Genomic DNA, 25,604 nt, shown 5'->3' on the forward strand with positions numbered 1-25,604 from the left:
AAGCAGCTGCTTATATTTTGTTACTTAATGATTGTTTATTTTAAGTCAGAATATATAAGGAAAAAATCATGCAATTTATACTTCCTATATTCTAAATTGCGATAGAATCACAACTCCTTTGCATCTTCGTCTGTTAGGTAACAAGATTTTGTTTTGTTCAAACCACTAAATTTTTTCATAGTGCATGGCACAAAATTTCATTCTCAGATCATGTTCTAATTAATATGAATTATGTCTAATCAGTAAATATCTGGGTAACTTGTATCTAAAAAAAGAAGTCAAATATGTTATTAAATCATATTTTTTGTTAATAGTTTTAAGAACTACTTAACATTACTTCACGTTTTGTAATGATTAAATAATAAAAATTATTAATAGGTTCTGAGTTTCTTAAAATTATTGAAATTTCTTGTGTTTAAAAATTCTCAAATAATTTTTTTTATTATCAATGGCAAGGCAAAAAGTACAAATATTTAAAAAACTATTTCATTAATGCTTTTAAAAACTACGTAACATTAATTCACGTTTTGTAATTGATTAAATAACAAAAATTATTAAAAAACATTGTTTAATGTCAATAATTTTTAATTATTTAAGCTATTTCATTAGAAGTTAAATAATTCTGTAAACGCTGTTTTACAAGCTTCTGAATTTCTTAGAATTATTGAAAATCTTGAAGATTGAAAAATCTCAGTAAAAACTTTTTTGTTATTTCCAATGACATGTCAAAAAGTACAAATATTTAAAAAAATATTTTATTAATATTTGTCAATATATTTTAAAAACTACTTAGCATTACTTCATGTTTTGAAATGATTAAATAACAAAAACTAAAGTAATAAGTAGTTAAACAATGCTTTAAACTCCCTTTATAAGCTTCTCAGTTTCTTAGAATTATGATTTGGAAGTTGATAAATCTCAGTTAAAAGTTTTTTTTTTTAGTTTTAATGAAAGGCAAGACATACAAATATTTAAAAAAGATAAAAATATATAAGTATGTACATGATTCCTGGCAAGAAAAGTGTTTGTTGAGCACTGTAGATCATTATGACGACAGAGCGTTGCCTAGGGTGCACCACGTGGAAGAGCGATCCACGTTGCACACAGTTAAAAGCCCTTTTTATTAAAAAATAATATTGGTAGGCATTCTAAAAGGTTATTAAGAACGTTTTAATATTTTTTTTCAGATTTTTTTTCAAATCATATATTTTTTTTATAAAAAAAACTACCGCTGGCATTTTTTTTTTTTTAAAGCTAATTTTATCTTTGTGTGTTATTTATAGAATTTTGAAAACAAATTTAAAAAAAAATTGCACAGTCATTATCAGCATTTTTGTAACAGTTTATAAAAGTAGGAAAGGTAAGGAGAGAAAACGAAGAACTAAATTTCACATTGTCGAAAATTTTTCATTAAAGATTATTAAAATTTACATTTACATTTTTCATTATTTAAAATTTACATTTTTCATTTTTTCATAGATATCAGATTGAGTAATTTTAGTACTAAGAACTCTAGTAAGAAATGCCAATAGGTTACCGAACATTGCAAATAAAATCTTTTTTCCAGAAAACTTTAAGTAATGGTCATAGAACGTCGTTGTTCAAAAAATACAACTTATATCAACCAGAATTTCAAATATCAAAGATGTAGTAGGAATATTTAATTTATATTCTATTTGTGATATGTATGCCAACATGAAGTTTTTATTGCACATTTGTGAATCAAGTTAGTTACATGCATAATGTCGGAAGTAACGAAAAAGATTAACTCTTATTTTCGAACCAAACATACAAAATATATTATACATGAGCTTGATGAAGCAGATAGCTGGGTGATGTGTCTTGCATTGCCAAATGGCATCTTGTAGTTATTTAATCTGAAATTCTGAGAATAGCATCCATGAGTTCGAAATGATTAAATTTGTGGATGCAATTTTAAAAATACATTAAAATATTACTTACTATGTGATATTTAACTTGTAACTTCGGGGAGTAATATTTATCAGCAGAATTTTGCTTTGTTCCAAAAAAAAAAAATGAATTCTGTGACCAAAATACAAACTAGGTTTGCTTCCATTACAGAAAAATCATAGGTACTACTTGAACAAGGTAATGTGAGAGGTTGGTCGACGAAAACGAAGAAAACAATTAGTTTCTGTTACTAAAAACAATATTTTCTAAATTCTTTGATTTTTATGCGAATTCTTACAATTTTTGAGGTAAACTCAATAGCACAAATGTTTCTTTAAATCATTAACAATCATTTTAAAAGCAAATTTTTAAATCGCAGAAGATAAAAACTCACCTATTTAACGCATTTTACAAGATTTATGTAAAAAAAGTCTTAAAAAAATACAATGAGATTTCTGAAAAGTTGAGACTGTTTTTCTCTGATATTTGTTTGTAAGCCATTGTATTAAGTAATAATGCATTACGTTTTGAAATATTAATTTAATTTTATATTTTAGAGCTTACTGAAACGAAGAAATGTATAGAGTTATTATAATGGCGTTGTTTTTGAACAAAGCGATGGCGATTGTTCATCCTGTTTGTGATTTTGCATGCACTTCTGAAATAATGGATTCATGTCCTGTTTTGGATTGCGGACCAAACGAATCGCCGCAGCGTAATCCTAACCAGTGCGGCTGCTGCAATGAATGCTTGCCCAATAAACGTAATGTAACTTTCTGTAAAATATCTTTCCATATATTACTGAAAAAATTACGGTATTTCAGAAGTTTTGTTTCTTAATATGTTCCAGTAAGAAGGATTTTTTGGTAAAACCACCCTAATAAGTGCCGATATCGTACTATTTTCAAGCTAATAAAATGCCAATTTTCGAAATTTACTTTCGAAACTACTGTTGTTGATTGCGAGATCAACAATAACGATGTTATTTTGTCCGCGCCAGCCCTTATTGACGAGCTCATCTCAGATTAAACAAACAGGAGAATCAGATCAAGCGAACTCCATGATTTAACATCAATCTATATCTACTGCTGTTTAAAAATTAGAGCTAATCGAAGTATTGTGACTGATATCATTTCACACCCAATCCAAGTAAAGTAACTGTACCACCACTTCTTGTCACTAAATATCGTACTACGTAACTTTGATAGGTATTTGATGCAGCCATTTTACAGACTTCATATTCACTTAAGATTATCTTCAGGGAGAACAAAATTCTAGCAAAATTGCCTTACTGTATATTAAACAATTTTGGTTAAGGAAATTAAAATATGATATTATTGAACCATTCATTTGGTTATTTATCCATTCATATGGTAATAGCGGTATACCGGAAATTAATTTTTTTTTTTAAATTACATTTCTTATTACCACCCAAGTAGCAACTAATATGAGATAACATCGGAAAATCGGTAAAATCTAACCTTATCTTGCACAACTTCTAATATTAGAAAGATACAAAAGGTCGCTGTTTGCTCAGCATTTTATAATATTAGATTCTATGCAAACTTATATTATCTAACGTTCGCCATAATATTATTTTGCATTAGTTTTGATGCTATATAATATTACATTTTGTATTTTCTGATATTATCTTGCGTTACTTTTTATTTTCAGAGTAAGCAAGAGGAGGATTTGGATGGTAGTAGACTAATTCGGCGATATAATTTTACTTAATTTTCTGTATTGCTGTGAAGCAGTAAAACATAGAAAAATAATTTTATAATGTCATTCCATTCATTATTTGCTTTGCAATACAGAAATACTAAATAAAATTATTTTAGCGAACTCTGCTACCATCCATTTTCCTGCCTCTTACTCCAAAGTATATCTCATGTTCAGCTGATTTTTTTGAATATTTCAAATTTATATAAGAAATAATACTATTATCACAACTTTTATTGATATGTTTTTCCTTCTTCATACAATGGGTATTCTGGCAAATTTTATATCATTAATGATTTTCAAGTCTTTAATTTTAAAATGAACTCTTAATTTTTTGAAAAAAAAGAGCTTATTTTATTAAAATCTCAATTGAATTTGTTAGTTTGCAAAATATATGTTCTTTTTAATTGTGTAACTTAAGCCATTTGTAATTTTACAATTATCACTCCCTACTTATATTCTGAAATTGTAAATTAAGAAAACCACAGTACATAATTGCTGAGTTAAATTTACGTTTGAATTAAGTTGAAAATTTACCTTAATTTTTTTTCTACTACTATATAACTAAGTTTTTTCACTTCTTTTTTCACTGAAATTAAATGGAAAAATACTTACGTAATTTTATCCTTTTAGAATCTGAAATTTTACTTACAAAACACTCGAAACAAGAGCCAATGGCACCTGTAGAAATATTTTTATGGAGTGAAACAAAAAAAAAAGCCTTTAGGAATTTTATTTAAAAAAATTTGCCAATAATTTTTGTAATGCAAAAATAATTTTACATTGGTACATCAGAAATTTTTAACGATTCAATAATTAGTTAAAGGTGCTATGTAAAAGTAGTAAATATTTCATTTTATCAGAATTAAATTTGCGCAAGCATTTAATTGCATATACAAGAATGAGACAAAAAAAAGAATCTTTTGTATTAATGATCTTAGTTTGTTTAATTTGCTAAACCTTGATATCACAAAATGTTTCTTTAAACTCAATCAATTATTGCTCGTATTTTACTAATAAGAGTTTATGCATCACGAACATAGTAAAAACAAACATGGCATTATAGGTAAACGAGACTTTTTAAAAAGAGAAGATGCAATCGCACATGCTTTCACAAAGGATATACAAGACCTTTCAGATGAAAGTTATAGCTATATTCCATTGTAAAATGATTAGGATTTTTTATCATAATGTAAACGTTATTCAGCTTTAAGTCGAAATAACTTTTTAAGATTATAATTATTTTACAATTATATTATTTTAAACATGATAAAAAAAAGCATAAACTCTTTGTCTCAAATTTCAAATGAATAATCAAGTTAAAAGTTCCAAAATTAAAATAATAAACACAATGTCGATAATAAAAATCCTCACGAGTTTCAGCTATACTTTAAAATCAGCGTTAAAAGAAAATTGTTTCCGATATCATACCGAAAGATTAAAAATAACCAACTTTTAAATATATTCAACTGTTTTCATGATACTTAAGCACTATCTACTAAAAAGACTTTTTAACGTCATACTTTATAAAATTTTATCAATGCAAATACTATACCTGACAAATCAATTTTTTTTAAAAATGTTAAAGATTTATCACAAAGTTGTAAAAGAAATTACACACTATAGTAATTAAGAAGAATAATCCTAACATAGCTATTTCGCAGCATAATAATTTTATTTAAAAGCTAAACATACTGTAAAATAAATTTCATCCAATTGTAAATGCAATACATTACCTTCATTGTTATTAAATAAAAGAATTTTTTTCAGAACTTTAGAACTGTTTGATACAGTTTGAGTTTACCCTTCCGATCGTAAGTGTTCATTTACTTAAAAATATATTTCCAAGCAGTCATTAAATGCTTTTGTGAAAAAATTCAACAACAGTTAATAATGTATGCAATGCATCACACGAAACAGGGTTTCCCTCCTTCTTCAAACTTCAACATGACAACATCTTTCTTAGACAGGGGGACTTTCTGCCATGGCAGATTTAAATTGGTCCTTGCTGAATACCCACACTGGTTGCTTCATTTGCTTTAAGGATTAAACCTAGAACTCATCAAAGTGTGCAATTTCCATTTACACAGTAACCAGCAGCCTTTCTAACAATCTATTTGAAACTTAAATTATTTAATTTGAAAATATTTTAGAAAATTGTAATATCCGATACAATGAAATTCAATGGGTAAATTCCAGTATTCGATTACTGCAACAAAAACTCTCGCAAGTGCAACACAAGAAGCCAAAAAAAAAAAAAAGGAGGAGGAGATTAACTAAAAGTTTAGCTCATAAACATAAATTTTAAGTGTTAAATAAACAACTACTTACATTCTTCCATTGCTTACTTTAAAAATCATTTAATGTCAAAGTACGTCAACGTAAAAGATACTCTGGGAATTCAGAATCCATCAATTTGTGATTGAAAAAAACATGTAGAAGGAGAATTCTTCAATTCATAGCATATAGTTTGCCCCCCTCCCCAAAATAAAATATATACACTCAAGAGCCAAAACATTATGACCACCTCTTAATAACGAGTTGGCCCACCTTAAGCCCACAACACAGCTGTAACTCGCCTTGGCATGGATGCCACAAGTCCTTGGTAGATGGCCGAGGACAGATTGTATCAGATGTTTAAGCAACGGTCACGCAAATCCGAGATATTGCGACTTACTGGTCTTTGAACTCAGAGCTGCCATTCCATGACATCCCAAATGTGTTCTATCAGATTAAGATCGGGTGAGTTAGGCGGCCAGGACATTAACTGGAATTCAGCATTATGCTCTTGGAACCACTCCAACACAATTTGAGCCTTGTGACACGGGGCGTTGTCCTGTTGGAAAATCCCATTTCCAGCTGGAAAAACAGAGATCATGTAAGTGTGCAACTGGTCCGAAAAGATGTTCAGATACCGTGTAGCATTCATGGTCTGCTCTACCACAAACACGGGTCCCAGAGACGCTCAAGAGAACGTCCCCCAAAGTACCCCCACCACAGGCCTGCGTATGATCTACTGTACATTGAGGGAGAAACTGTTCGCCTGGAAGACGGCGTATCCTGACACGGCCATTGGCGTGATGAATGACAAATTGTTGCAGAAAAATTTTGTCACAGACGAATAACTAAGCAAACATTGTTTTACAAGCGTATTCTGAACTAATTGCAGTACTTATTATTTATAGTTCGACAATTTAACAGAGAAGTCAATTAAACGCGAACTACTCATAGTCAATAATGATCACAATTCATAATATTTACCTACTTTATTAGATATATAATCATTAAATTAATTCTAAAAAGTTTCAATTAAGCAGTCAAGAATATTAAGTACACTAATCGTTTCCACAACATCATTCTCTCTAACACATCATGCTTTATATTAATTTTCTATCTGACTTTTAACTGAAGGAAAAACACTACCTACGTTAATACTTTAATGCTTCATGTAACTATCATTGAAATTTATAAAGTTTACTAAAACTTACTAAATTATAAATACCTTAAGTCGCTTAAGTAGCACGTCAAACAAATTCCAGTATGTCAAACAATATGGCGATGTAAACAATCATGAAGAAGTTACAACCCAATAGTTGATAAAGTTTTTCGAGTTGCATCGTTCGCGAACTGCCACTATTATTTTGCACTTTCTGGCAAAAAATTGCATTTCCTAAAAATAATATTTTAAGTAATATTTAATTTATTATTTTTCCTCATAAATAAATGTTCATTTCTTAATAGTATATTATAAACTTTCACAAAAAAGTGGCACTGAATCGAAAATAATGAAATAAATGATAATTTGAAAAGTTCGAATATTAGATTGAACACTCTTTAAATTTATATAATATTAGCTCTAATATTAGAAGTTAGGATTCAGAAGTCAAGCGTTTTCTAGCAGAACAGTATTATATTGCATCTTTCTAATGTTAGGTAATATCATTTTGCTACCTGGGAACACATAAAGTAAAAATGCAAAACTTAAAAAAAGGATTATCATAATAAATGCTTTTTATGCCATGCCCCAAGGAATCATGACAAAAGTATCCATTTTTACTACATTTTTGTAAATTTTACCACAGATTATAAGACCAAATCTAATAATTAATTTTACTAAAATCATTAAAAAAGCGCTTTGACGAAAAATAACAAAGCTTTTTTGTGTTCCCATAGAGCCAGAATTACGGTATATTTTACCATTTTCTGGCCGTTTTGACCATATTTTTTTTCTTAGTGTAGGGAATTGATTCGTTATCAGCAGAGCACTCCTTCTATTTTTCTTTATAACAGTAAATGCTTACGTTGTTATGGCTACTGTATATCTGGAACTATTACAAATATCCGCTTTTCATTTAAGCAATCCTCATAAATAAGTGTAAGAAGATTATATATTTAAAAATTTTTTGAACATAGAAAACAAAATATAAAATTGAAGAGGTAGGCAATAAATAATCTAGGTTTTTTCTGCAAAATGCTCCGAAAGGATTAATACAAGCCCTATATAGGAATCTGTCTGATATCAGCTTGGTAACTTAATTTTTTATAAAATTTAACGTTTATTAGCTTAAGATGAAAATAAGTTAAAAAAATAATAGGTCTAAAAGACTTATTTTCTGCAAAAATATAAATTATTAAATTATTAATCGTGATTGACGTGATGTGTGTAAACCAGTCAAATATAATGACTCTCATCATTACCTTACTTATCTATGATGAAATTGATAAGTTTAGTTACATTTCAAAATATATAGACTTTTTTTCTTAGTATGATAGTGTTTAAAGGTTAATTATTCTTATTTGCACTAATTAAATTTTTTTTCACTTTTTATAAACTAATGTATTGATATTGTATTCTTTTAAATAAATCTTCATCAAATGCGTCAATTGCAGAATCAGATGATTGCAATATTGACTGTTCAAAGAGACACAGTTGTCCACGGATACCAGCAAAATGTCCAGATGGTGAGGAATTGGTGACACCCAAATGTAGTTGTTGTCCAAGTTGCCAGAAAATTAAAGGTAATTTTTGTTATATATAGGATAATTCTCTAATATCTAAATATTGTTCATCATATGTGATATTAGTTGCGAAAATATTGGGTGACACATTTACCACTCCGTGGTCTGTAGATGGCTACTGGATTACGTCTATCACTACTCTGATTTTTTATTATATTTTAAATAAAGGCACTTAAATTTCGTTCTACGCCTAAGAAGATGCCGGTAGTGTAGCTCATTATTTCCTGGAGGGCATCTGTGAACCAAAGACAAGGAAGTGAACAACATTACACACTCCACACTGCCTCAGATGCCCATTCATAGGATGCACATTCACACATCACGCTCAGAGAAGAATCCATGACGTAAGTGGGATTCAAACACGCAGCCCTTGCCTTCGCAGTTAGGCACACTAACCACTCGACCACCTGGCCAGCTTCTTTGAAATGAAAAACACTAATTGGATAATCAGAAAATAATTGAAAATTGATTTAAAATGTGTAACTAAACTGAAAATAAGAAAAAATATAATGGAAAATATAGAACAATGGCTTTTAATCAACAAATATAAATAATTATATGATGGTTAGGTTACACAATGCGCACGATTGTCCCACATATGTTCAAGTAAGTATAATAGAAGAAAGTTTTGCAACAGAGCCATAGAGTTCCGTTAAAAGGCATCAGTGGTTTCCAACTTAAAATTGTCTTTATCATTTATAATGTCAGTAATTATATTTACACTCAATCAGTAGTTTATTGAATGCTACTTTTTATTTTTATAAAACTATTTAAAAAAAGAAAACTCAATGATCCTCGAAACAGAAATAGTAATATTTAAAATCCATATAAATGTATCTTTTTATCAACGATATATTGAATGGGCTAAAATGAAGGATATGGATTTATAAAAACTTTGATTATTATTTCTTACTGAACTTTTCCATTCATAATAAAAAATAACGAAATTTAGCAATGAAAAATTTTCTTCCTTGATAACCATCTTCATCTCTCATTATATTTTCTTTCCATTTTTACTGAAGCGAAAACCATAGCGAAAATTGCGCTAAAAATGCTTTATGACATGACTTAAATTAAGTAAAAATATTGAACTAAAACAATGTTTTACTCTTTGAAATTATTATGAGTCATTTCAAAAAATATATAGCAATGCAATACTTGTTCTACGTTCATTAAAGTTTGAAAAATACGTTTTATATCCTAAAATAACAAAAAAAAGGAAAATATATTGACTCCAAAATATTTTCATTTTGTATAAAAAACTTTAATGAATATAACAACTTCCATCTCATAATATTATTAAATATCAGAATTAAATTGGATTATTAAATTTTTTTTTAATATTTTGAAATGTAAACGAGCGTTTATTAAATTTAAATAATAAAGTAAAGTAAATTTTTATACCTGGAGAAGCTTCTTTCAACATCTACTGATGTTATTGGTACGTACTTGAAAAAGACGGTCTCACTTACTTACAATTCTTCTTCAATTTGAAAAGATGTTGCTTCACCTGTTAGTATCCTAGAGATTTTCTTCGTTGTTTGGAAGTCAGTGTCATAATAAAAAATGATAAAAAAATAATAAAAATTAGAAAAAATTAACGAAAAATTTCAAAAAAGCTTCAAAATGCAAAATACGCCAAAAAATTTAAAGAAAAATGCCCTATAAATCTAAAAAAATGGTCTAAAGGACAAAAAATGTCCAAAAATGCAAAAAATGCAAATGTCATCAAAATCCGGGCCTTAGTTATAAGTGATATAGCGAAGACTAATAACTGTTTAGTTATTAGTCTTTCTTTACATAATATTTCACTTATATTGAGTCCGTTCCACCAAAAAAACTATATGATGTATGCTATTAAAGGTCGGCCATTTAATAATGGTAATCCTCTATTCTAGGCTATATTTTTTTATCTCACATAACTCAATTTTAATTAGTAATATAGCGAAAACTAATAATTAGTCTTTCGATAATTAATATATCACCTCGAATGAGTCAGTTTCTCCAAAAAAAAGGTCGGCTATTTAATAATGGGAATCCTCTCTTCTATGTCTATCTATAATGTATATTGAATCTAATCTATTTTTCTCGTACTCAACTGAATCAATTTTGAAAATTATTTATTTGAGTTTTTGATTCTTTTAAAACAAATAGAAACGTTTTGTTAATTCTATTTCTTTTACTTTGGAAATTAATGCAAAAAAAGCTATATATGCTTTTTGTTAAAAATCATTCCTCAACGTAAACAGTAATTAAAAATAAAAATGTAAATATGAGGGTAAATTTTCAAAAAAAAAGCAAGGTTTATATAAAGTTCTGTTTTGAAACATAAACAATGACTAACTAATTTTAAAAAAAGCAGTTGTAAGTCTTGAGTTATAATGTACAACATAAGAAGGAAAAAACAATATATCTTATTTCTTGAATACAATCAATTGTTTCTCAAAAAGTCTATACCATTTTAAGTTTAAGAATGAAAATCCGACTTTTCTTAAATTGTTTAGGGAGCAAAAGTATACAGTCCACAATTATAGTTACTCTGTACTCAATCCATGATTGCAATCCTTAACAGATTTTTTTGCTTCTTTATTAGCTGTCCTTCTTAAAAGAATCGAACACTTTTTGGAACTCTTTCTAAAAGAGAGAAATTTGAGCACAGGAATAATTATTCTACTCGCGTCTGGTTATTCCCAAAGAGTATTGATGACGACAGGGATTTATAATATATTTATATTATTACATAACTACAGTCTAATAATAATTTTTTTTAATAAATTACTGATTGCAGTTTAAAAAAAATTGCATTATTTCATAGAAAGTAAAAATGCTAACTAAATAAAAAAAATTGTGAAAATTAATAACACCCATGCATATTTTCATTCTTATAACAATCACAGACAAACCTCCACCATGCTCCCAACCGAATATTTCTAGAAAAAACATTTATTCTGTTCTAATAAGAAATTATTCTGCTCTAATAAGTAGAGAAACCCATAAAATTTAAATGTGAATGTAATGAAAAATTTGGTTCTGTTGAAAGTAATTTTGTTCAGTTTTTAATATCAAATTGAGATTATCACGACGATTAATTAAAATTCAAGTTTTTAATTATTATTATACAATTAATAAGGAAATTAAAAAGTGTAATTCTGAAGTGTAATTTTGCTCTTAAGTTTCTCGAACATCTCTCTCCAAAGATAATAAAAAATGTCATAGTCTGTTTCTGTTTTATACCTTACTAAGCTATGATGAAATTGATACGTTTAGTTACATTTAAAAATATACATTTTTTTTTCTGTATTATAATGTTTAGTAACTATTATTCATATTCACTCTAATTCAAACAATTTTCATGTTTTATGTTTCTTTTAACTAATCCTAATCAAATGTGTTCAACTACAAAACCAGGTTGTCAAACTGATTGTTCAGGAACATACCATTGTCCCCGCATACCAGCAAAATGTCCAGATGGTGAGAAATTGGTAACACCAAAATGTAGCTGTTGTCCAAAGTGTGAGAAAGTGAAAGGTATTTTTTGTTGTAAATAAAAGATAATTATCCAATGTCTGAAATGCGTTCATTATATGTGACGGTGTGAAGATATTATTTGATACAATTACCACTCCGTGGTATGTAAGCCTAACGCTCCCATGAAACGAAAACCACTTATTGGGTAGCCAGAATTTAATTTGGAATTGCTATAAAATTTGAATTGAGTACAATAAGTGTAAGTGTAAGAGATATGCTAAAACTTTAAACAATGAAAAAAATTGAAAATCTTGACTAGCGGACTTTACTGAAAAAATATAAATAGAGTTATATAATAGTGTTGAGGTCTACAGCTATTTTGAGGTCATGGTGTATTGCATCATTTCTTACGAACCATCTGGCTTTTATTATTCTTCTTAATATTTTATTCTGGCAGACTATTAATTTATTTAGCAGAGTTTGTGTTATATTTGTCAAGACTGGTGAAGCAAACGCAAGAATGAGGCAGATCATTCATAAATAGAGCAATCTTTTGAGATTTAGTGCCATGTTGGATTGATGAAGTAGTACATGGAGTTTACTTCATGCTGCTTGTACTTCACTGGTTAAGCTTTTGATGTGATCATATCAGTTGAAAAGCAAATCTCCAACAACGCCCAGTTGTTTTGACATCCATGGAGTATTAAGTTCCGAAGTTTGTTGACAAATAAGACGAATGCGATCAATAGTGCATATCGTACACCTTTAAATTCTGATCACTTTCATTTGATTATGGCATAAATGAATATTGCCCATTTTAAATATTAAAATGATATTTCAGTCCATACACTATTGAAAAGCGTATAAATAAAATTATTTTATTGTTCTCGATGGTGAAAAACTAGCACTTATCTGAAATTAAGCTGTTTAAATTCCTTGAAGTTCCATCACGCCAAATTCAATGGAGTTAAGCCTTAAATAAGAAAAGACTGAATAAAAAGCAAAGAATCAAGTTCTGCTATGACGTCAAAGGAGAAGATCAAGACTTTCTGTAGATTTTTTTTTATGATAGATTTTGAATATTTATCATTTTAATGCGAAACTTATGAGTCTTATGCTCGTGTAAAGCATATTTAATGCAGCAAACAAATCTATAAAGCAACATGAATTCAAACAGATAAAATTAAGACACTTTACTTTTCTTATAATTAAGGTAAACAAAGTGCTTGTATAGTTTATCTAAAGAAAGAACTCCCCTCACCTCGAAATCTAAGGCTGTCTGCTGCTATGGAAACAAGAAACTGAGCGTTTCAAAGAGGGGGGTTTCTTCCTCATCTGATTCCCTTTCTCTCTTCGACTCGAGCCAGGACCCTTATTAAAAATGCTAAACAACCCTATTTAAAATAATTTAACTTTGCAATTATCGAGACTCTTATACTTCGTAATTATCCGCATCAACTCCAGACGGATAGATAGGGGAGTTCTATACATAGACAAACTATATAAACTAAATATTATAGTAAGTATTCTTTGCATTTCAGACTCAGACACGTGCGAAGATTCTGATTCAGATGAAGATTAATAATATGTACCTGGATATTCATATGAAGTAAGATGTGCTTTAGAATTTAAATTCATATTTGTTATCAAAATCAACATGAGTAAAAATTATACATATCTTATATTTCTATTTAGAATAAAATTTTATGGAAATATTTTATTACATTAGAAATAAATACTAAGGTCAAAAATTACATTAAAATATTATAAATCAACCGATATAAGATTAAGATATTATGCAACAGTCGTTATTTTTTTCATATTTATTTATAAAACAATTGGTTCATGTTAAGTTCATATGTCTGAATGAAAAAAAATATTAGAATATAATAAGCAGCTGATAATATTTACAAATCATAGTTAGAAACAAATGTTTAATTCTGATTTAGGCTTATTAAGTAATAAACATTTCTTTTTTTTTCTTTTACAGGTGTTACATGTTTCTTCAACATTCAAGAATTTATTGTAAAATAAGACATATGTCTGCATTTTGAGTGATAAAATAAAAATGTATATGATTTATTTTCTAATTGTCTCATTATATACAGTTCAGTATCATCAATATTCAACAGTTGGGTATTTTGATCACTCTTAAGACTAAACTATCGATGCTAACCTGCCGATATTGAAACTTTTATTTTGTTCCTAAGTTCAAATATGTTGAATACTATGTTTAGTTAGAGAAACTCAATTTTAATTCATTTCTACAACACAGTAAACGTACATCATTGAATAGTTTCCACTGAAATATGATGTTTGGATATTAAAGTTTGAAATAGAAGTATTAGATAAAATTAATAAAGATTTGTCGGATTTAATTTTGCTGACTGTGCAAATAAACAGCTGTTCCGTAATATTGACTTACGAATCTATTTCAAATTCGATTCTATAAGGATATGAATACCAGCGTGTAAATTCCCGTAAGTCATAAATCTTCTGTATCCTCGTCTCTCAGGTAGGAGCAATTTTTTCAAGAGCAAGTTTTATTCCTTTCCTGAACCATTTTTCATAAAAAATATTATTTATGTTAATGTCATAATAGATAGTTTTAAAATATAAACTGTTTTTTATTAAAAAGTTAGGAAATTTATAATATGCAGTACTCACTCTAGGAAACGTTATTTGAATTTAATTTGAAAAGAAAATGCATTTTCAAAGCAAGAAAAAAAACATTTTTCCCCAATTAATTTAAATTTTAAAGTAATTATTGTAACATTACAGAAGTCTATGAAATAAAAAGAAAAGAATAGCTAAAAATATGTTTTTAATTGCTCGCAATTAAAATTTTACTCACAAGTAAGATTTTTTTATTTTCCAGTTTAATTCTATATTTATAAATATCTCGACATATTTAATTAGTTTTGATAGGTTTGAAAAAAATAACAAATATTTAAACCACCTTTTGTAAAAAAAATTTCTTTAAACAACCTAATTCATCAATTTTGCTTTAAAAGAAATTGAGAAAATATATTTAAGTAAGATGTCAATTAATTTGCAGTTAAAACGAAAATTTCAAATTTCAAAAAAATTTCTTACGAGGAACTTTCCGAAGATGGGAAAATAATCTTAATATTAGTATACAAAAATCTAATTTTTGCGACAAGAACTAATTATGAAATACCTATTACTCTAACAAAATATTTGATTTAAATTACGATAAAAAGAATCAGCTCCCAGAGAGGCCAGGTACTTTTCACCGTTAAATCCACTTTTACTGAAAAAATGTTCAGAACACAAAAATAGTTTTTTCAGTAATATTTATTCTAAAATCTCTGAATCAGTATAATTACTGCCTAAATTACGGTATAAAATTTTACAGTTAGAATAAATTATACGGATGCTGTACTCTTAAAGTAAGGTAATTTGATCCGAAATTCTTTTACAGTGTACACTTTAAAATCGCAATTTGCTACAGAAGTATCTGATTGGAAACCATTGTTTTACTAATTGGTGTACCCTATTATGATTCGAATACCTAAAAATCATTAAAAAACCAAAATGTTTAATTCATTCTGAATGCCATTTGTCTGTCTAAGAAAAATTTGCCTCTGACTGAGAAAATCATTCATAATTACATAGACCTTAAATAAATTGTTAAACTAATGAAAAAATGCAACAAAAAAAAATATTAATTGAAAGTTTATGTTTCACATGATTTGTATTACTTTCCATACTTTACTTTCAGGTTTAAAATTCATTTAACTATTCGAACGCAATTTGTTAATGCGAAAAATTCTGACTCAGATCAGATTACTTTCGGCGTGCCTAAGGGATCAGTGCTTGGACTACTACTTTTCGTAATCTAAACGACTTTTGCAAATCTAAAATTCGTGACAATATCATTATTTATGCTGACGACAAGGTTATTATCTTATCCTATGATGATTTTGCAGCAATGGAAAAATTTAGAAATCAAGATTTGTTCTAGATAAGAAAATGATTAATCGGCAATAATCTTGCAGTAAACTTCATTCAAGGATTAAACTTCATTCATTCTAGTTAACCCTTCTAATAAAAATATTTCTACCATTTTTCACTCAAATAGGTGCTCCGCCAATGCACGTGATTGCATTCTTTCAGACCCAGTTTTGTCTATAAAAAAAAAACAGTTGACCATAACCTAAAAAGGAAATCAAACATTAGTTATTTGATGAATAATTAAGATTCAATTTAATTAAATATTATCATTTATAGAAAACTAAGAGACAGAATTTTTCTAAAAAACATGTATTATGCATGGGTAAGAACTCAGTACTTAGTTATGGAATCAAAATATAGTGTGGGGATTGTTACAATTATGTTTGATTGTAATTGTCATTCTGAAATTATGGTAAGATAACCGCAGAAGTCAGTCCATCCGAGCAACTGTAAAGTTTATAATAAAGGACATTTTACGAAAAAGGTTTTGAAACCGTTTACAACCAGTATTGTTATAAAACATAGGAATATTCAACTAGGATTTTTCAACCATTTACAACAAGCAGGGTTTCAAAATTGGCTTTTGGTAAGGAAAATTGGACGGAGCAGATCACTGAAAAATCTTCATGTCTTGAAAAGAGTGGAGAAAATATTGTGGTGTCATCTCAGGAGCTCGGTCCCTTGTTCTGTCGGTTATTAGACTGACAGATTAGCCCTCTCAGCTATAATATGTACGCAGGTGCAAAAGACGAAGTGACTTCATTCGGTGGGCTTAGTTGCTGCGATAAAACCTTGATTGCTAAGCCGTATTAGGCGAAAGTCAGCAATAAAAGACTTTTTTCACAGCGAACTGTTCGATTAGCATTCTATTTACGATTATTTGAATGTTTTGTTTGTAAATAGTAAAAGAACAATTTAATACATTATTAAATAACCATTTTTTCGAGAACTTTTCTAACAGTATATTTTCTGTTAACTAAAAATAAAAAACTAATTTATTATACTGTTTTCCGTCGGCAGTTTTTAATTCTTAATTCGAAATTATCGCCTTATAAATATTTTTCCTTTCAAGCATCTATATTATTATAGGAAAGTTAATTTATTTTAATTTTTTTTCTCTTGTTCATGAAACAAGAGCATTATATTACATCTTAACAACTAATAATGTATCGATTCCATTTGCTCATAAAATTTTTTGCATAAAACTTATTATATTTATGACGCGAATTGCTCAATAAATTACTAATAAATCCAAAAACCTCTATTTTAAATAACAAAAAACTATTGAAGCATTTATTTTTAAAATTGATGACATATTGATTACTTTTTTAGCTCATTATAATTTTTTTTGAAGCTCAGCAGTTTATCACTACTAATTTTTTTTAGAGTCAATATTCATTATTTAATTTGTTTTGTGCTTAATGTTTAAGCATAAATTTTTGTTAACTCACTGTATGAAGATATTTTTTTTTCCGTTCAAATGTAGATTTTTCTTGTTTTTATTTACGTTACTTTATGCAAATATTTTTAATGTAACGAATAAATTCCTCTTCTTATTATTATTGCTGCATATATAACAAATGTTTACTCTTTTGAGATTATTGTAAATCAAACCAAATGAGAAATAAATTATCTAACATCAATTATCCTGAACGTTTGTGGGTTTACTACCGCAATATGCCTACTTTTTTTAGGCAATAAGCCTTAGCTTTGTGTGTACTAATGTTAGATTTAAATTACACTACATGCTTTTGAAACAGCTGTTTAAATTTTGTTACTTAATGATTGTTTATTTTAAGTCAGAATATATAAGGATAAATCATGCAATTTATACTTCCTGTATTCTAAATTGCGATAGAATCACAACTCTTTTGCATCTTCGTCTGTTAGGTAAGAAGATTTTGTTTTGTTCAAAACACTAAATTTTCTCATAATGCATGGCACAACATTTTCTTCTCAGATCATGTTTTAACTAATATAAATTATATCTAATCAGTAAAGATCTGAGTTACTTGAAACTTAAAAAGGAAGACCGATATAATATGAAATCATATTTTTTATTAGTAGTTTTAAAAACTACTTAGCATTACTTCACGTTTCGTAATGATCAAATAAAAAAAATTATTAAAAGGTTTCGTTTAATGTCAATATTTCTTTTCACTATTTGAGCTGTTTCATTGGTTGTTAGGCAATGCTATAAAGGCCTTTACAAGCTTCTGAGTTTCTCAGAATTATTGCAAAATTTTAGTAATTAAAAAATCTCAGTTGAACATGGTTTTAATTGAACATGGTTGCTTTAAAAATACAACTTTTCACAAGTAAAACCTAAATTAACCTATCCTATTCCATCTTGGATATTTCAAATTCTGGTTGATATATGTATGCTAACATGAAGTTTTTAATCCACATGCACATTTGTGAATCAAGTTAGTTACATGCATAATGTGCGAAGTAAAAAAAAAGAAGAAGATTTACAATTATTTTCGAGCCAAACATACAAAATATCTTATAAATGAGTTTGATAAAGCAGATAGTTGCGTGATGTGCTGATTTAGCTCTACCAAATGACATCTTATAGTTATTTATTCTGAAATTTTTAGATTAGCATTCTTGTGTTTGAAATGACTGAATTTGTGAATGCAATATTAAAAATACATTAAAATTTTATTTACGGTGTGATTATTAACTTGTAACTTTGGGGAGTAATATTTGTCAGCAGAATTGAGCGTTGTTTAAAAAGAAAAAAAATGATTGCTGTGGCCAAAATACAAACTAGGTTTGTTCCCATTAGAGAAAATTCATAGGTACTACTTTAACAAGGTAATGTGAGGAGTTGGTCGACAAAAATGAAGAAAACAATTAGTTTTTATTTCTAAAAACACTACGAATAATATTTTCTAAATTATATGATTTTTATTCGAATACTCACAATTTTGGGGAATCTTTTGCTGTTGAGACTGTTTCTCTCTGACATTTGTATCTAAGCTATTATATTTAAAGTTAAGATATATATTTCTTGCTTTAAAAATGTCTCTATACTTCCTAAAGCATTGCAGATAAAATGTTTTAAATGATAATAATGCATTACGTTTTGAAATACTAATTTAATTTGATATTTCAGAGCATACTGAAACGAAGAAATGTATAGAATTATTATATTGGCGTTGTCCTTGAACGTGGCGATGGCACTTGTCCATCCAGTTTGTAAATTTGTATGCACTCCTGCGATACTAAAATCATGCCCTGTTTTGGATTGCGGACCAAACGAATCGCCGCAACATAATCCAGAAAGGTGCAATTGCTGCAAGGAATGCTTGCCCAATAAAAGTAATGTAACTTTCTATAAATTATCTACGTATACCTTCTATATATTACTGAAAAAATTACGATATATCTGTTTTTTTTTTTTGTTTTGTAAAAAGGATTTTTTGGTAAAAGCACCTTAAGAGCCTATACTAAATGTTGAAATCATACAATTTTCAAGCTAATAAAATGCCAATTTTCGAGATTTATTTTAAAAACTACTGTTGTTCACTGCGAGATCAACAGTAACGATGTTATTTTGTCAGCATCAGCCATTACTGTCTATAAATAAGCTAGGTTTTTTCTGCAAACAGCTCTGAAGGGATTAATATAAGCCTTATAAAAGATTATGTCAATTGATCTCAGCTTATTAACTTAATTTTTTATTAAATTTAACTCGTGCTTATTAACTTAAGATTAAAATAAATTAAAAAATAATAGAGCTAAAAGACCTTTTTTCTGAAAAAAATATATAAATTATATAATTATGAAACGTGATTGATGAGATGTGTATAAGCCAGTCAAGCATAATTGTTGTCATCATTACCTTACTAATCTATGATGAAATTGATAAATTTTGTTACATTTCGAAATATATAGACTTTTTTTTCCCTCAGTATGATAGTGTTTAATGACAATTATTCTTAATCGCGCTAATTCAAATCGTTTCACCTTTTTTATAAACTAATGTATTGATACTTTTTTTTTAAACAAATCTTCATCAAATGCGTCAACTGCAGAACCAGATGATTGCAATATTGATTGTTCAAAGAGACACAATTGTCCATTTATACCAGAAGAATGTCCAGATGGTGAGGAATTGGTAACACCAAAATGTAGTTGTTGTCAAAGTTGCCAGAAAATTAAAGGTATTTTTTGTTATATAACAGATTATTCTCTAATATCTAAGAATTGCTCATCGTATATGATACTGGTTGTGAAAATATTGGGTGACACATTTACCACCCCGTGGTCTGTAGATGGTCATGGGATTATGTTTATCACTCCTATGATTTTTTTAAAAGATAAAGTCAAGCTCTGAAATTTCGTTCTACGCTTTAGAAGATGCCGTAAGTGTTGCTTATTTATCGCTTCCCGATGTGCATCTGTGAACCAAAAGCAAAGATGCGAGCAACAGTACCCACGCCACACTGCCACAAATGCCCATTCATAGGGGGGGGGCAACATTCACACATCATACACAGAGAAGCATCCATGACCTAAGCGGGATTCAAGCACGCAACCATTGCCTTCGCAGTTTGGCACACTAATCACTCGACCACCTGGCCAGCTCCTATGAAATGAAGAACACTAAATGGATAATCAGAAAATATTTTTGAATCGAAAAGTGATTTAAAATGTGTAACTAAACTGAAAATAATAAAAAATATATTCGACAATGTAGAATAGTGGCTTTTAATAAACAAATATAAATAATTATATGGTGGTTGGGTGACACAAAGTGTATGATTCCCCCAAAGATGTTCAAGTAAGAATAAGTTTTGCAACAGGGCCATAGAGTTCCGTTGAGGGGCCTCAGCGGTTCCCAACATACAATTGTTTTAATCATCTATAATGTCTGTAATTATATTTACATTCAATCAATAATTTATCAAATACTCTTTTTATTTTTATGAAATCATTTAAGTAAAAGAAAAATAAATGATCATTGAAACAGAAATAGTAATATTCAAAATATATATAATTGTATGTTTTTATCAATGATATATTGAATGAGCTAAAATGAAGGATATGGATTGATAAAAACTTGTATTATTATTTCTTACTGAACTTTTCCATTCATAAGAAAAATAACTAAATTTATCAATGAAAAATTTGTTTCCCTGAAAATCATCATCATCTCTTATTACACTTCCTTTCCCTTTTCATTGCAACGAAGACTATAACTCAACTTATTTAATTCATTCTCAGTTTATACAGCAAACATGAATGACGAACTAGACCACGAGTACTTCAGAACTAGACAACAAATGGACTACGACCACGTCAGAGCTAGAATAAGACTTCTAAAAGCGCAATTGAACAATTCTGACAAAAGACGATTTTTAAGAAAACTTTGGAAAAAAAATTTTGTTCACGATACACATTTTTAAAATAGTTACTGACACTTGACTCAACTTCACTTAAAATACTTCATTTAATATGTTCTCAACTAAGGAGTCGGTGTTTTGCCAAAGGAAAGTTCATCCATTTGAGAACGAGTATCGCCTGTTCTATGCTATCTTTATTTTCCTTATTTTGTCGCTCAACTCAATAGGTATTAGTGATATAGCGAAGACTAATAACTTTTTAGTTATTAGTCTTTCTTTAAATAATATATGACTATTAATGAGTCCGTTCCTCTAAAAAAGCTCTTCTTAAAAGAAAGAAATTTGAGCGCAGGTATACTTGTTGCGTCTGGTTATTCCCAAGAAGTATCGGTGACAAGGATTTATGATATATTTATAGCTATAATATTTATATTATTACATACTGCAGTCAAATGATAATTTTTTTTTTATAAATTACTGATTAAAATTTTAAAATAATGAATTATTTTATAGAAAATAAAAATAGTTACTAAAATAAAATTTTTGTGGAAATTACTTAAACCCATGCATATTTTTATTCTGATAAAAATCACAGACGAGACACAAAAAAGCTCCTAACCGAATATTTCTAGAATAAACAATTATTCTGCTCTAATATATGCTGAAGTCCAGAATCCCATAAAATCTAAATGTGGATGTTATGACATATTTGGTCCGGTTGAAAGTAATTTATTTTTCAGTTTTTAATATCAAATAGAGATAATCACGACGATAAACTACAATTCAAGTTTTTTATAATTATTATACAATTCAAAAGGAAGTTAAAATGCTCTGAACTTCTGAGGTGTAAATTTGCTCTTAAGTTTCTCAAAGGTCTTTCACCAAAAATAATAAAAATGTCATAGTTTGTTTTTGTTTTATACCTTACTAAGCAATGATGAAATTGATACGTTTAGTCACATTGAAAAATATACATTTTTTTCTGTATTATGATTTTTAATATCGATTATTCATATTCATCTAATTCAAAAGATTTTCATGTTTTATGAGCTAATGTATTGATGTCCTTCTTTTAACTAATCTTCATCAAATGTGTTCAACTACAAAACCAGGTTGTCAAACTGATTGTTCAGGAAGATACAATTGTCCATTTATACCGACAAAATGTCCAGATGGTGAGAAATTGGTCACACCAAAATGTAGCTGTTGTCCGAAGTGTGAGAAAGTGAATGGTAATTTTATTGCATTTAAAAGAAAATTATCTAATGTCTAAAATGAGTTCTTTATATGTGACAGTGGACGTGAAGATATCATTTGACGCAATTACCACTCCTTGGTAAGTAAGCCTAACACTCCCATGAAACGAAAACCACTTATTGGGTAGCCAGAATTTATTTTGGAGTTACTAGATAATTTGAATTGCGTAACAATCGATGTAAGTGTAATAGCAATATATGTCAAAACTAAAATTAATGAGAAAAATTTAAAATCTAGACTAGCGGACATAAATAAAATAAATAAATAGTTATGTAATAATTAGGTTAGACGACATCGCAATATTTACGATTGCTCTAAAGATGTCATAGGAAGAAAGTTTAGTCCCGGATTGATAGAGTTCCATTAAAAAGTCTCAGGGATTTCCAACTTACAATTGTTTTGATCATTTCTGATGTCTGTAATTGTATTTACTTTCAAAGAATAATTTATTAAATATTTTACAAAACAATTTGATGAAAGGAAAATAATCATTGAATAAATTATTAGAAATTCTTATAAATGTCATTTTTGGCAACAATATCTTGAATAAGCTTTCTTGAATAAAATAAAGGATATGCAATAATAAACAAATGTGCTACCATTCCTAAATGAACTTTTCCAGTCATAATTAAATAACTAATTTTGTCAATAAGGAATATGTTTCCCTGATACCCATCGTCATTATATTTAACAATTTTTCTTCTCATTTTCACGTTAAGGAAGACCATAATTTAACGTATTTTACTCATTTTCAGCTTATATACCAAACATGAATTTGGAACGAGACTTCAACTACTTAACTAAACTTCAAATGGACTGCGACCACGTCAGAAATAGAATAAGACTTATAAAAAAGCAATTGGAAAAATCTTAAGAAAGGACTATTATTAAAAAAACTTTAAAAAATATCCATATACAAATTTTCAAAATAGTTACTGATAATTGACGTAACTTAATGTACTTCATTCAATACGTTCTCAACTAATGAGCAGGTGTTCTGTCAAATAATAAACTATCAATCGATTTCTTAACATACACAAAAAATTATTCCACATGTGTGTCACATTATTTAAAGAAAAAGATGAAAACAAAAAACATTCTTATGCAAGATTATTCCCAAAATGCATAAATTGATAACGCAAATATTTTACAGCTTAACATGGCTTAGCAGATGAAAATAATTAAATAATTAACTCTTCCATCGACTATGTTTTATGATCTCAACGGTAGAGGGCAGCACTTGCAGAGGTTGTTTCAAGATTCGATTGTGTTGTTTTTCTTATTTATTTAGTCATTTTACATCACCTTTCGACTTATATTCTAATATAATATTTTGTTTTCGATGGCGTGAAACTCGCACTAATCTGAAATAAAGCTGTTTAAATTTCCTGAAGTACCACCAAGCGAAATTAAATGAAGTTAAGCATTAATAAGAAAAGACTGAAAAAAAACAAAGAATCAAGATCTGTCATAACGTCAGAGGAGGAAATCAAAATTTCCTGCAGATTTTTTCAATGCTATAGATGAATATTTATCATTTTAATTCGAAACTTAAAATATTATGAATCTTATGCTTGTGTAAGGCATATTTTATGCAGTAAACAAACCTATAAAGTAACATGTATTCAATGCAAATAAAATTAAGTCACCTCGAAATTTAAGGCTGTCTGCTGCTACGGAAACAAGAAATTGCGCATTATAAAGAGGGTAGTTTCTTCCTCCCCTGGTTCCCTTACTCTCTCCGACTCGAACCAAAACCTTTCTTAAAAAATGCTAAACACCCCTACTTAAAATAATTTAACTTCATAATTATGGATACCACCACAACTCCAGCCGAATGGCTAAGGGAGTTCTTTACATAGACAAGCTATATAAACTACATACTATAATGAATATTCTTTGTATTTCAGACTCAGACATGTGCGAAGATTCTGATTCAGATGAAGATTAATAATATGACTTGGATATTTATATGAAGTAAGATGTGTTTTAGAATTTAAATTCATATTTCCTAACAAAATCGGCATGAGTAAAAATTATACATCTCTTATATATCTATTTAGAATAAAAGTTTATGGAAATAATTGATTACATTAGAAATAAGAATTAGATACATATAATAATATAGAACAGCTATAAGGATAGGATATTATACAAAAATAATTATTTTTTTTTATATTTATTTATGAAACAATTGGCTCATGTTAAGTTCATATGTCTGAATGAAAAGTATTATTAGGTTAAAATAAGCAGCTGATAATATTTACAAATCATAGTTAGGAATAAATATGTTAAATTCTTATTTGATCTTATTAAGTAATAAACATTTCTTTTTCCTCCTCTGCAGATGTTACCTATGGTTTCTTCAAAATTCAAGAATTTATTGTAAAATAAAACATACGTATGTTTTCTGTGCAAAAAAATAAAAATTTATATGATTTATTTTTTAATTGTCCTTATTTTTATGAATTTTTCAGCAATTCAGTTTTGTTCGAAAATTAAGTTAACAGATTGAAATCAATATCGTTGATCGTTTCATTAATTTTTGTCCGACAAAATATTTAACTGCACTCTGTATTATAGTATAGACATAGAAATATGCATGCTTAGATGTACATTGGAAAAAAAATAAGTTAATTGAGTTTAGAGTCCTATGAATTACAACAACATTTTGGGAAAATTGAAACTAATATGAAAAACTCAAGTAATAAAATACTTCGAAAACAGGAACCAAGTTTCAGAGCGAAAAAAAATGGATTTATGATGACATTTTGTAAGGAACATATGCATTTGACGTCCAATACTAACTTATGAAAAATATTGAAAGCGGAAAATTAATAAATAAATTTTAATTTTTTACATGAGAAACATTTATGTTGGATTTCGAAACTGCTA

General features: G+C 28.2%; 1 protein-coding gene across 4 annotated transcripts; it reads left to right on the forward strand.

The window, feature by feature from the left end:
* LOC139424785 (uncharacterized) lies at positions 1-25,151 on the forward strand. 4 transcript variants are annotated; one of them, XM_087162329.1, is made up of 6 exons: positions 1-137; positions 2,469-2,674; positions 8,524-8,652; positions 12,061-12,180; positions 13,662-13,729; positions 19,220-19,412. In XM_087162329.1, exons 2-5 carry the CDS (start codon positions 2,488-2,490, stop codon positions 13,700-13,702), a joined length of 477 nt encoding a protein of 158 aa, XP_087018455.1. In that variant the 5' UTR covers positions 1-137; positions 2,469-2,487; the 3' UTR covers positions 13,703-13,729; positions 19,220-19,412. The 4 variants fall into 4 exon arrangements, with proteins under 4 accessions (XP_087018455.1, XP_042910158.2, XP_087018443.1 ...); XM_043054224.3 differs by lacking the exon at positions 19,220-19,412 and adding an exon at positions 14,111-14,202; XM_087162317.1 differs by lacking the exons at positions 2,469-2,674; positions 8,524-8,652; positions 12,061-12,180; positions 13,662-13,729 and adding exons at positions 20,142-20,270; positions 22,565-22,684; positions 24,620-24,686; positions 25,057-25,151 and having other exon boundaries at positions 63-137; positions 19,220-19,425.
* The last annotated feature ends 453 nt before the right edge of the window (positions 25,152-25,604 follow it).

The sequence above is a fragment of the Parasteatoda tepidariorum genome, chromosome 1, assembly GCF_982258835.1.
Source record: "Parasteatoda tepidariorum strain Cologne lab strain chromosome 1, Ptep-v5.0, whole genome shotgun sequence".
NCBI classification, from domain to species: Eukaryota; Metazoa; Arthropoda; class Arachnida; order Araneae; family Theridiidae; genus Parasteatoda; species Parasteatoda tepidariorum.